The sequence below is a fragment of the Spea bombifrons genome, chromosome 1, assembly GCF_027358695.1.
Source record: "Spea bombifrons isolate aSpeBom1 chromosome 1, aSpeBom1.2.pri, whole genome shotgun sequence".
NCBI lineage: Eukaryota > Metazoa > Chordata > Amphibia > Anura > Pelobatidae > Spea > Spea bombifrons.
The window spans coordinates 38,122,062-38,135,168 of record NC_071087.1 but is presented as its reverse complement, the minus strand read 5'-3'; the positions used below and the strand labels follow the sequence as shown (position 1 = coordinate 38,135,168).

At 39.0% G+C, this 13,107-nt stretch overlaps 1 protein-coding gene across 1 annotated transcript in view; it reads right to left on the bottom strand.

The window, feature by feature from the left end:
- Positions 1–1,219: 1,219 nt before the first annotated feature.
- RNF150 (ring finger protein 150) overlaps positions 1,220–13,107 on the bottom strand; it is a 50,290-nt gene continuing 38,402 nt past the window's right edge. Inside the window, exons 5-7 of the mRNA XM_053461034.1 lie at positions 9,188–9,284; positions 7,193–7,400; positions 1,220–1,706 (exon numbers count right to left, since the gene is read on the bottom strand). Of these exons, the coding sequence (XP_053317009.1) occupies positions 1,588–1,706; positions 7,193–7,400; positions 9,188–9,284 (424 nt within the window). The 3' untranslated portion in view covers positions 1,220–1,587. The remainder of the gene's footprint in view (positions 1,707–7,192; positions 7,401–9,187; positions 9,285–13,107) is intronic.

The window sequence follows — 13,107 nt, the reverse complement described above, 5'->3', positions numbered from 1 at the left end:
ATGGCACTCCCTTCTTTCCCAGGTGATCATATCAATCAAATGCTTATGAATGCTGGAGTTTGCCTTTGTCAAAGCAATATAGCAATATCTCCACCACAGGCTTACTGGTACAGATCACTGGTACACAGGGAATCACAGGAATATTGGTTAAAACAACAAAGAAAAAAAACAATTTGTCAGAATGATCAGAAGCAATATACATTAGTCTTCAAGCCAGAAGAGAAGATATCAATGAGGGAAGGAGGAAGTCCCTTTAATATACTGATGGCATGAGGGGTGAGAGGGGCGCAATCTTATGCAAGGGTTAAATCCTTCCTCCTCCACTATCCATGTCGCCACTTCAATGATGTCCCATTTCTGTAGAATTATGGGGCTTGCAAACTGTGCTGTACACGTCAATTAAAAGGTTATGAGTAGTGAATTTTGTATCTGTGATCCATACATATATCATCTAATTATTTTGACATTATACATGTGAAAATCCCATGTGACAAAGTCAGTGATGTACTGTGTTCAAAATGTGACACAAGAACTTGAAGCATTCCGCAGCACCCAAAACACCTCTGCTATTACCAACAAACTTAGTGGCTGAATTTTCTTATTTCTAGGAAAATATATTTATTTTTTTGTTCGGAGACCTTTCTAACATTGTAATGTTCTAACCACAAATGCTGCAGGAAGATTTCAAAGATGCTGCCAAGATACATTTCTCTAAATTATAGAACAAATGTGCTGTTCAACGCTTTAACCCGTTGAATGTATGAGAAGACAGCAGTGCTCAATCTATTGGAACTCACTTGGTTAAATGACACCATTGCTTATACCACAACCAAGATGGCTGGACCACACAATTAGGAGCCATGACCTGTCAGTAGTTTTCTTTTTCTGTTTCATGGTCCCCATTTGTTTTCTTCAACAAAATGAAATTTGTTATGCAATTGTTATGCAAGGCCATGAAGAATGTTAAATCACATGCAGACGGCAAAGGCCCCTTCATTTGCTTCTGGGTGCGTCTGGAATGTTGTCCTTCCTGTAACCACGGCTTTCTCATCAAATGCAAGCTGACCATCGACTCCCAAACGCCACGACACTGTCCTGTTTAGTTGGCAAAGCAGCCAAAGAAAACTCCCAAAATACCTGAGACAATGCTCTGTCCATCGTAAATATAAGTGTGACATACATGGATTAAAACTAGGTTAACAAATAAAAGAACCAATGCTTTTTAATCTCTATTTTTGTTTCGTATTCCTTTTTTATGAAACAGCATCAGATTTCAGTTTTAGTTTCCAGGTCCGCTATCCACAACAGGGGAAGCCTGCAGTTTGAAGCCTTGCACGTGAGAGGGAAGGAGGAAACCTCTGCTCCCAAAATCAACCCAACTGAAAATCCAACGGGAAGAAACTGTGCTGAACACAGCAGGCATCTGGCGCTATTGCTTTCCATGGTCATCCTGGAATGGAGAGCACTGGAGATTTTATGGTGGTGGAGATTTGTTTATGCTTTATTTTTTGGAACAGTCCAAACTCCAGGAGAGCCATCTCTTCCCATCTTCTATGACCATCCTTCTATTTGCAGCAATGTTCCTGCTCAGGATTTCACCTCCTCACAGTCCTGGTCAGTGGAGAGATCCACATCTGAAAGTCCCACTTCCACCGCCATAATGAGAGAAATATCAGAATCACTGCTGAGTGCTGGCTCCTGTTCACCTGAAACATTTAAAGACACAATGAGTAAGCCAATAGATACACACAGTATGTTGATAACATTTGCACATATGCACACTTGGCATGTAACAAAAAATGGTACTCATGAAACTGGTTGAGAGTCGCTTAATAAGGTGTAGCTTGTCATGATTTCACTACCACTAGTAAGAGTTCTCTAACCAAGTGATGCTTCCATCACCTTTTCCAATGAGTGAACAGAGCCATCATCAAGGAGGTATGCTTGGTACTGTTCCAGGCAGGGAGGCACTTGCTTATGCTGAGACGGCCGCCCGATAACTGAACCACCAAGCGGGGTCATGTAACATGAGTTACATGACTCCGTAGTAGTAGTACAAACTATGGTGTAAGGGAGGTGGCCGTGGTCCCCCAACACCAGCTGCACCCGTTCAGCATACCACTAGGCCGGTGCTTCGGGCTGTGTTTTGTTAGGTCGATGAGTAGACGATGAGTGAGTGCCAGGATATGACGTAATTTCCTAGAACTCAACGCGATGACCTGTGTGTGGTCGTAGGTTACTGCATGTATGTGCTAAAAAAAAGGAACTTTCTAAATGACCCTAAAGATATGAACAGTACTATTATATATATATATATATATACTATTTGAAGCATTTAAAGCGAGTTTGCGTGTTAGCAGCATGTATGCATGCTAGTTATGCTAGAAGAAGTACTGCACCCAGGTGCCACTAGCCTTAGGCTTGCCCCTTTCTCATAAGGTGTGCTTATGGGAGGATTTTAAGACTGGGTGACGGGAGGAGGAATGGGTGGGACAATGCGATGGACATGGGGCAAGGTGATGGAAGACGCATGGGGGCCCAGGCATTCGGCTTGTACTGGGCCCCAAGATGTTTGATAGGGGCCGTACGAGTGAATACAAGGAATATGGCTCACAGCACATTATTTAATGGAAATATACATTCACAGATATAGGATAAAAGGGACTATATATGCATCTCATGGCACAATGAAGAAACATACAAGTGTGGTGACAAAATAAAAGGGATTTTATAAGCACATATTGACAGCATTAAGAAGGAATATATAGAGGAATATTAATTTACAAACAAAATAAATAGGATTAAATATGCACCCCTCTTACACACACTGGTCAGCCTGTTTGCCAAAATCTCCTTACTTGTTGTTTGGATGAAACCTTATGAGATTAATGTTAAAATGTTTCCTTTAAGTACAATGAATTTCCCCATTTAGATCGGAAAACTTCTAAAGGTGCAAACTACTGTATCGTTGAACCACATCTGGAGCACATTAAGGCCATTAATTCCCACAAACTCCCAGACAAAATTCTCAGAAATATGTGAAAGCCTTTAACAACATGAAGTACGTCATGGAGGAAACATTTCCAGCTCGCTCCCTAACAAAGGGTCTTCTCAAAATAATTACACAACAGTAGTATTTTAGTTTTAAAATCCTCAGCAGGGGATGTTTGCGAGTTTCTTGTCGATTTCGAAGCCAATCAAAATGCAAAATTGACACTGATGGCCAAAACTTCAGAAACTCTGCTTTTCTGTGTAACCAGCTCAGAGCCTTCGATCATTCAGACTTGAGCCAGACGGGACTCCAGCGCATCGGTGATGTAATAAGGCATGTTTCTGGATTTTACAGTAACGATTGGCTGGACAAAAACTTTAGATTCTATTTATTTAATGACCGAATCCACTTTATTATTAAAGATGGCATAAAATGGAAAATTACTCAATAAGGAAATCACATGAAATCACAATAAATTTACACATCCCCCATAATGAAGGGAAGCAGCTTACAGGTGGTGGTCAGCAACACTTAAAAATTGAATGCATCTTGGAAAAAATGGCCAATAGGACAAACCTATGGTTGTCTGACAATGAATGTAGCAGGTATTGCGTGTTGAGAGAATCACATTTATAAAATAAGTAAGAGGTGAAAGCTATGATTAACAGCCACATTTTATTGAAGGCAGATGTGGGTAGGAGTGCACTGGAAAAAGCAACAATGACATGTTCAGGATAGGGAGACCCGACTGTGTGTAGACACTCGTAGCTGGCTGTCTGCTCATCTGGAAACTTAATAGGATCTCATATGCTGAGGCAAATCACGATTTCTATTTTCATTCTGGTATGCAAATCAAACTGGGACTTTCCATCTCCGCCTCCATTACCAGATCAAATGAATAATATAGGGAAGGAATGGGTTGGGTATCATCAGAGTTGTAATTCATCAACATAGTGTTGTATGGAGGTAGCCATGGAAAGAAGAGGAGTAAACTAACTGAAGCACAATAGATTTCAAGCTTTAGAGACTAGATAGGCATATTACATGCCACGTAGTAAATATTATTGTGCTTTAGTTCCATTACTTTTGATTAAAACACTGGGGAAAAAACAACCTCTAAAAATGGTAGAAATAATACTTAGTTTAATGGATGAAATGCCTACTTATTAAATCTATACCCTTATTATGGATTAGATTAGGGAATACATTTTTACGCAACGTGGAGGAGCCTTGCAGTAAAGTAGGAGATGACCAATGCTGCCAATGTGGCTGGGTTTTAAGCACTACTGACGCACAGTGAATAAATAAATAAAACCCCCACTTGTTAAATGGTGAATGAGCAGCTTTTCTTTAAAACCAATGTTTTTACTCTTTATATAGATTTAGTCCATTGATTCAATGCAGCCTTCAAAAATTGCAGAATGTCCCAGATATGTATTAAGAGCCAAATATCCAATCTCCATTCTTTTTCTGCATATATAACAATATACCCATATACACAGTCTCAATGTTTGGGTCCCACTTGGGGACTTTTATCATTGGACTTAACTTTGATGCCTGCATTTTTGCATTAAAACCTGCATGACTTTTCAACGTCCTCGGAGCGCTCCCATTTTTGTTTGTATGAAGTAAGATGAGCCAAGCTAATATATATATATACAGTACATTTGTAGTATATATGTATGAATCATGTTTGGTTTCCATGAAACGTCTTATCTTCCTTTACTTCTCGGCACACTGGTTATACGCACTATACAACCAGGCTAAACTTTGGGAAGCTAAACTAGGGGTCTGGCAACAGAATAACATTTTTAACATTTTCAAAGGAATGGTTTTGTAATCTGAAGTTATGTTGAGGGTTGAACAGAAGTTGACTGAATGGGTGGAGGGGGAGAGGGGTTCCAAGAGGAAGCTAGCACTTGTAATAAAGAAGGCAGGCAGAATGAATTTGTCTTACAAGTGAATACTTCAGTACAAATTCACACCGTTCATTCTTTCTAATAGATGGATATCAAAATCTAGTCCTCCAGTGTCTCATGGTCTGTAGAGACATCTTTTGATGATCTTCTGCACATGCAGTGAAATGCTCCTAATTCTATGTTTCCAGTAATAAGTAAACATTTATAGCTTTGATAAAGAGATTATCTGTACAGCACCAAAAAAATATGTAGAATCTAAACAAACACCAGCGCAAAATGTCTGTCTTTCCCTTTAAAGAGCATACTGTAAATAAACCCCCACCAGTATATTTATATATTAACGTTGTACATTTGTTGTAGGTAAAAGTGTTATTGAGACACACTGGTAAAAACTCTGAAAATGTTGCGTTAATAAACACGGACTTGAATGCTGTTCAGATATTATTATAAAGGTTTGACAAAGTTTCAATGTAATTATTATTACGTGTTATTATTTGGATACAGGTCACCTTGTACACTTCACTAGAAGCCTCATTCTGTTAATTCATTTTAACAGAAAGACCTGATGATGAGCGTAGGTAATATCTATAGCATTATTTCCAGTGCCTGTTATTTATATATTCTATTTTTGTATATTGTGTAAATACTGAATTTCACATTTTTCCTGTTACTTGTCACACTCTGCTTATCATGCTCAATTTATCAGACCGCATATGCTCGTAAGCCTCTTATTAGGAGAATGAACTACAATAATATTGCATTCAGTGAACAGCTTATCATTTTAAGTGTAAAATTATATTGTTTGGGAAGTTCTTAGTAAACCTGAAGCAATATGAGTATATGAGATTAGAGATAAAGTATAGAGATATTGGTTAATTTTTTTAATTAATAATAATTTTTTACTGAATATGATTGGTGGCGACATGCGTGTGTGTGTTAATGGGTTAATTTATTTTTTATACAATGGTTTTTTTTTCACTTCACTCAAACTGTGTATAGCATTCTTTCTTTTTTAAAACGTTTTTTAAACTGCATTGGGAAATGGTAAATGATCCCAAAGCTGGCTATGCAAAGCACTGAGCGGAGACATGTACCCATGCAGCTTGGGTATACACTCTTCTCTGTTACTAAGATAACGAAAGGATGTTTAATCCAAAAGAAGCTCGGTTTTCTATTTCTAAAGCCAGCGTAAGGTGACTTCGTGGAAAAACACCCAAATATGATGAAAAAAAAACATTGCCAGTAATTAAGTGTTGCCTAAATAATCTTCTTGATAATAATAATCTTTTTAATAACGCTGTGCGTATGCTGCATTGTTAATTTGTGCATATATCTCCTCTTTTATAATGGTGCCACTGAACCTGATGGTGCTCTATAAAAAAAATGTCATAGCTAGTGGGTCGGTTGAAGGCTGTCAATAGAAAGAAAAAAGGTCTCCGTGGAGACGTAGAATCAACACTCCTTACTACCAATGATTCGAATTGCTCTTTTTATTATAAACCAGCATTTTAATCAAATGGCAATACTGGATGGAGGCTTACTCCAAAGTCAATAGACAGGCTGATCTCCCATGCCGCAGCAGGAATATGTCCCTGCCGCTGTGAAGAACGCATGGCGTACAGGTACGTCCTAGGGGCAATCTTGCCACAACTTTTGTGGGCGTACCTATGCGTCTATAGCAGTGGTTCTCAACTCATGTTCCTAGTGGGAGCTGAATAAAGTTTTTCTCTGATTGCTCCTCCCCTCTTCCTGCTGCAGCCCGCGGACAGCCTTTCCACTCCCTCATCTTTTCTGAGGTTATTTTTGGGATGCGACTTAATGACCAAAGACAAATGTGGGTCCTGAGGATACACAGGTTGAGAACCACTGGTCTATAGCATAATAAAAGGGTTAACATGATTGGAGAACACCTGTCTGATTATTCATTCACACATCCCTGTGCATCTACAGAGTTGTTGTGCTCATGAAGAAAAAGCTATGTATGCAGCAATACTATATACTGCAAAAACCTAAGGCCCAAAATGTATGTCAAGATACGCAAACATGTTTCACTGATAGCTCTTTCTACAAAAGCTGGTATATGTGGGCTAAAATGCAATCATATTCATATTAGTCACTTCTTCACGCACCAATCAGGTTAACATTGCTGAACTACCACTTCCAAGCTGGAGGAGGATCATAGTTCAGTAAGCGGAAGAATTTGCTTTGCTTTTCCAACCTTTGCTGTACTACAAGTGAATACTATAAAACGCTATAAAATGTAATAAAACAAACAACTTACTGCTTGCAGTAAGGCTAATGTCCCCGACCTGCGGAAGTACTTCTGCATCTTGGATCACTTGTAATACACCCACTGTACGAACAGGAGGGTCAGCTCCTACAGAACTCTCGTTCACAGTTACATCGCTAGCTCCTGTTATTTGATTGGTGGGTGGCCCCACGGAACCTTCAAAGTCCGGAGGGATATCATCTAGGCAATCTGCATTTGGCTGTTGGAAAGAAGGGAGTCATTCTATTTTCACATTGTGCATGCTATTTGAGAATACAGCAATTTCCAAATAATCCTAGTAATGGTTGAGTTGCAGTCTTGTCACTTTCCAACATTATATATATACATACATACAGCATATATTATACATTTATAAACATACAGTATACATCACTTGCTGTTTTTTAACTTACTTATTAGTCAATAGGATTTATCACTTTTCTCCTGAGACTTGTAAATGGTCTATACATTTTGTGCACACACAGATATCCAGATGCTAATATGGCCCCGCTATACATTAAAAACAAAAATTCTAGCAGTTTCTAGGTGACTCAGAGACCGTTCAGATCTTTTGTTAGAAGTGCCGAAGTTGGTTCAATCTGCAAAATGCAATTTTTCAGATACGCCGCTGCTACTGTTGCACATCCAGCTTCCAGTTTATTATCTATAACCTCCGTGGGGTAGACCGCTGAGCCGAATGACCATGAGCAATAAAGGTTGTCTTTGGTTGAGCCGTGAACCTTATCTGTACTTACTATAGAAGCTGAAGTTATCAGTCTTCTGTAATAAGTATTTCCTTTGTGCCTTACTATTATTTTCGTTTTATTTTGCTTCTGATGATGTCATCACTTAGGATGAACTTGTCCAATGCTCATTCATGTGACCCATTACGCTAAATCTAAGAATCTGGGAAGAAATGAACAAGCCGCAGGCGATACCTGTACATGGTGTGTTAACCCGCTCCAACCTGCTAACCCTGTACACTCTTAAGCTGTGGTTATTCTCATTAATTAAAATGCATGAATGTGATGTTATGTGTGAATTTTCTATTCTTAAATATGTCACACTTGATACGCTTCAAATATAGATAATTAGGAGGATGCAGTTCCAGAAAATACTGTATTCTGTCACACCGCCATCTTGTAAACGGGAAGGCATTGCATGTAAGCATACGACTGTGTTGGATGTTCTATAGAGTGTTATATTGCAGGCCCCTGTAGGCTTGGCATGGCTTACAGCTCTGCCAGTATTTAATGCTGTCTGGATCATTCTCCATCTGGCACCATGCCCAGCTCTAATCTAATGGACTGAAGTAGGAGTGATGGACGTTTTTGTGGCAGCTGGTTCCTGCCGCCGCTTGGTGCCCAAATTCAATAATTCATGACTTGACTTATCTGCCAGATGAATTCTATATGACCTGCCTGATGCAAACACTGATAGAACAATGTCACATAACCTTTTTATATTGTGCTAGATGAAGCCACAGGCCTTTAATGTTGTTAAAAAAAGAAGATATTTCACGGGGCTTAAGCATGTGATTGTTCTCTTGGACACTGTACCACTGTAATAACCATTTCATAAGTAACATTTCTGTGAGAAGGTTACGCCAACACAATTTACCGTACATATGCATTGCACGAAAGGAGAAAAAGTAATTTTGGCTGCATTACTCCCAATTTAACCAATAATGCCCTACAAAAAATTACAATAGAAAATAAGCCCCATAAAAGTAATTTGCTGTAGTAGGCAGAGTGTCCTAATTCAGCTAATACCATCACTGCATTATAATACTTGCAATTATGTGATTCTTCCAAAATGTAGAGCATAATGTTCAAAAGGCACACCTTATAAGGGAACAAGAAAAAAAACAACTAATAAATAAGCTTTTGTTTTAGACGCCTTTCACAGCCTTTAACGCAGTGTAGCGAAAGACCTCTAAAATATTCTTTGCTTTAGAGAACATATTCAATAAATGTTATTTGAATAGCTGTCAACTCGGGCTCTTACCGGTATCCCCAGAGCTTTCAGAATATTCATTTTACACATTGGACATGTACGATGATCTAATAGCCAAGGATCCACACACGATTTGTGGAAAAGGTGCCTATATTGAGAGAGAAAAAAAGACAGTTCACATTGTAGCCCACTTTATTTTTTACGTCAAGCATTACGTCAGCCACCGCATAAAGGCAGGAATGGATATCAGCCTAGATCTAAGCTCTGACAAAGAAAGGGTTAACAGAGCAGTTCTGCTTTGGATGCCAATATTGGTATAATAGTTCTTAAGCCTTTTGAGCTTAATCTGAGTGTTCCAAAATGATTAATGTAATTAAACAGCTGAAATCTAGAAGTCAGAGACGCGGTTCTGGGAAGCTCTTAAGGCGTTTAAATCCATTCAGAAACTCGACTGGCCTAGAATAATGATACAAAAAAAGTATCCCTGGAGTTTCCACGTTTGCTGTACTAGAGTGAGAGATGAAATTTAAACAAGGGCAGGCAAAAATACTAATCATCGGCTTCATGCAAAGTTCAAAGGCAAAGACGTTTTATCGTACCTATTGCTGGCTTGGGTTATTTTGGAACGTAAAAGAAGGTGTGGCACTGATGGGAATACCGTAAATAGGTGGTATGGATGATATACTGTATATACTGCATTGGCCCGATTATAGGCCGCACCCGATTATAGGCCCCACCCTTATAGTTTGGTGCTATTTTAAAGAAAAAAACATTTTTAAAGAAAAAAATAGTAAAGAAAGAATGGTAAAACAGTATTTTATCAAATGAATACATGTATTTTAACATTTTAGGTATCTAATGCAGTTAGTCCTGCTTTTGACATCATATGATATATATAAACAGAAATTTGGAAAACCAATAGCCATTTTAAGGTGTCCCCTTAATTCATAATGCACCTTACTTATAGATATGCCACTCTGCCCCACTCCCAGACTAGTGGGGGCAGCCAGTGGACGTCTGATCCAGGTCCCCTGCAGCGCTGGAACTGCATATCCTGGGCATCGGGCAATACGAATTGGGTAAGGAAGATAAGCCTGGCAGCAGCATTCAATTAAAACAGCTCAAGACGACTTGAAGTAATACTGACTTGAAGCAGTCAAGGCAGGATATGATGAGTGAATAAACAAGAACTTTAGTTGCATCTTGTGATAGGAATGGACAACTATAAGCTATGTTTTTTAAGTTGAAGGTAGCAGTTTTTGGAAATAGACAAATGTCTATGTTGAATGAGAGAAGTCAATAATGATACCAATGAAGCGAGTATGGGGGGGGCTATGGCTGCATTACTGACACGGAGGGAGACTGTCAAAAGATGCCAGCATTGGAGGCCGGTTGAAGTTCAGTTGTGGAGACATTGAGTTTTAGGAATTGTGCAAATATCTAATTAGTAACATGATCAAAGAGGAAAGGTATATAAGTGTCATCACCCTACAGGTGGTACTGTAAGCCAAAGAATGAAATCAATTTGTCAAGAGGTAACAAAGTGAGAACAGAAGGGGCACTAGAACTGAACCTTTGGGTACACCAACTAAGAGGGGAAGGGAAGAGCAAGAGTTACTACAGAAGGAGTCCCTCAAAGTGTAGAAAGGATTTGAACCAGGAAAAAAAGTGACACACAGGCCAAGGGTCCAGAAAGACTATCAAAGACTAGCCTATCTGTGGATTTAACAGTGAATATGTAACTTTAGCAAAAGCGGTCTCAGTAGCGTGAAATCCAGGTTGATGAGGGCCAAGTAAAGAGCCGGAATCAAGAAGGTTAATTTTATCGCCTGGTTGGACTTTTGGGAGTTGTGCAGGCACGCTTGAAGGGCAATGGGAAATAACTAGAAGAGATAGAAACAGCGAAGATGTCAGGGTAGGAACAAGATTTGACAAGACAGACTGGGTAAGACGAGAGAGCATAGCATTAAGAAGATAGGTGGTTTGGTGAGAAGAAATAAGAAGAGAAAAGACGCCCTCTTTGGTGGCTTGAGAAAACTAGCTAATGGTAAAGCCAGTCAAAGATATAAAAAAAAAGAATTTCCTAAATCTGTAATAATATATATAGGAGACAGAAAAGGAGACAGCTTGCCGGCATCCAGGGTCCAAAATGATACATGTCTCAGAGTATCTTATTTAACATCTGACGTGAAACTGTAATGCAGCTCATATAATAAGGTTACATCACTGTAATATATTTTATTTCAGCCTAAACATGACCATATGTGTCGTGTTCCCTAATTTCTCCATAATCAAATTAATTGGTTGTGTCAGATTTATTCTCATATGGTAACTAACATCATAAGGCTTGGACACGGAGAGTTAAAAGAGCAGCAAAGCTGAAATGATGAGTAGGTAAGAGAAATGTATTTTTATAAATACAAATCGTTGCATTCCGTGCCAGTGCTGCGTCGTATCTTTCCATTTGGGCTGTGAATGCATGTGGAGGTGGTCCCGGCGCGTCCTCCATTTGGGATGTGTTTTTAATTTACAAACTACGTGGGACTGCAGTGGAAACGGAGGAAAGGAAATTATGACTTTGTTCGTATTCACTATTTAACAGCTGACTGTTGGCTTGTAGAAAACTACTAAAAACCCTGGCCAACATTTCGAGGCGCTTCCGTTTCTCACATCTTTTATTTGTCTGTGGTAAATAAAATCAAATTCAAACACTTCGCAGAATAACCCCATGCAAATCTACATACACTATAAGACTATATATATATATATATATATATATATATATATATATATATATATACACACACACACACACACACACACATTGAAATCAATAGGGCCTCTTTCTGTGCATGCACACAGCAATCTCATTAGACCCTCTGGAAATAGCGTGCGAGTCAGCATTGCAGATGGCTGAACGTCTCTTCTGCAATGCAAATAGCTGGGGGACAGAGTAAGAGAAATCCATAGAGGAAATTCATGTGAATCCCTATATGCATTTACTGGGGGGGGGGGCATTTAAAAGTGACTCTCTGCTTCCCTTTTTCTGAGAAATGATACTTCTAAAATGCTTGTTGTAAAAGCTCACTGTAAGTAGGTAATTACCCAATAAATGTAGGTAAGAACCCAAACAAGCTGTTTTCAATTTATAGATTGGGAAGGGAATGTGTTGGAAATCGGAGTAGATGCTCTGGATAATAATTTGGGTCACTGGTGTCAACCCTGATGATACTTCATTGACGCCATGTACTTAAACGGTGATGTGTACATGCTGGGGTGGATTTAAATTCAGAAGAGTACTTGGGAACCCCAGTGACATTTTCCTGCCACGGTGACTAAACAATGCATTATACATACTTAATATGGATAGAATTCTTAAACATCACCTGAACTATGCATTATAAGGGCCAGCTCAACTCTTCTTGGTAGGAAGCCCTCCATAATGCATAACGACATCAGGAACTTAAAATTCCAACTATTCTGCAATTCCAGTTTAGTAAATACATAAACATTATTATTTTGGGTTATATGCATGTGATTGCAGGAATTATTACACATGGCTTAGACAGATGCACACACACCTCAACTTTGACTCTGAATCTTAACTTTTCAATGTTTTAATTTCATATATCTTCCCTAATACATTCCTCGGAGCATTGTTTGTAATGGGAAATGATGAAATAACAGGAAACAATGAAAATAATGAAAATCTTTGCTTAGGTTCTGGGCAATTATTCCTTCCTGACAAACAGCCTGTTTAGTGAAGTCAGACACTCCAGGTCTTCTGCTTGTACATGCGTGTATCAGAGTGCAAGCGTGTGCAAAGGCGTGACATGGTGCATACAGAATACGAAAGGTGGGCCACAGAGACACCCCCAGTGTATTCATAGACTATTCAGGAACGGTCAAAAAGGAAAACAAGATGAGATGACTGTCCATCTTTGCTGGCGGACAGTTTGTTTTGGCAGGGT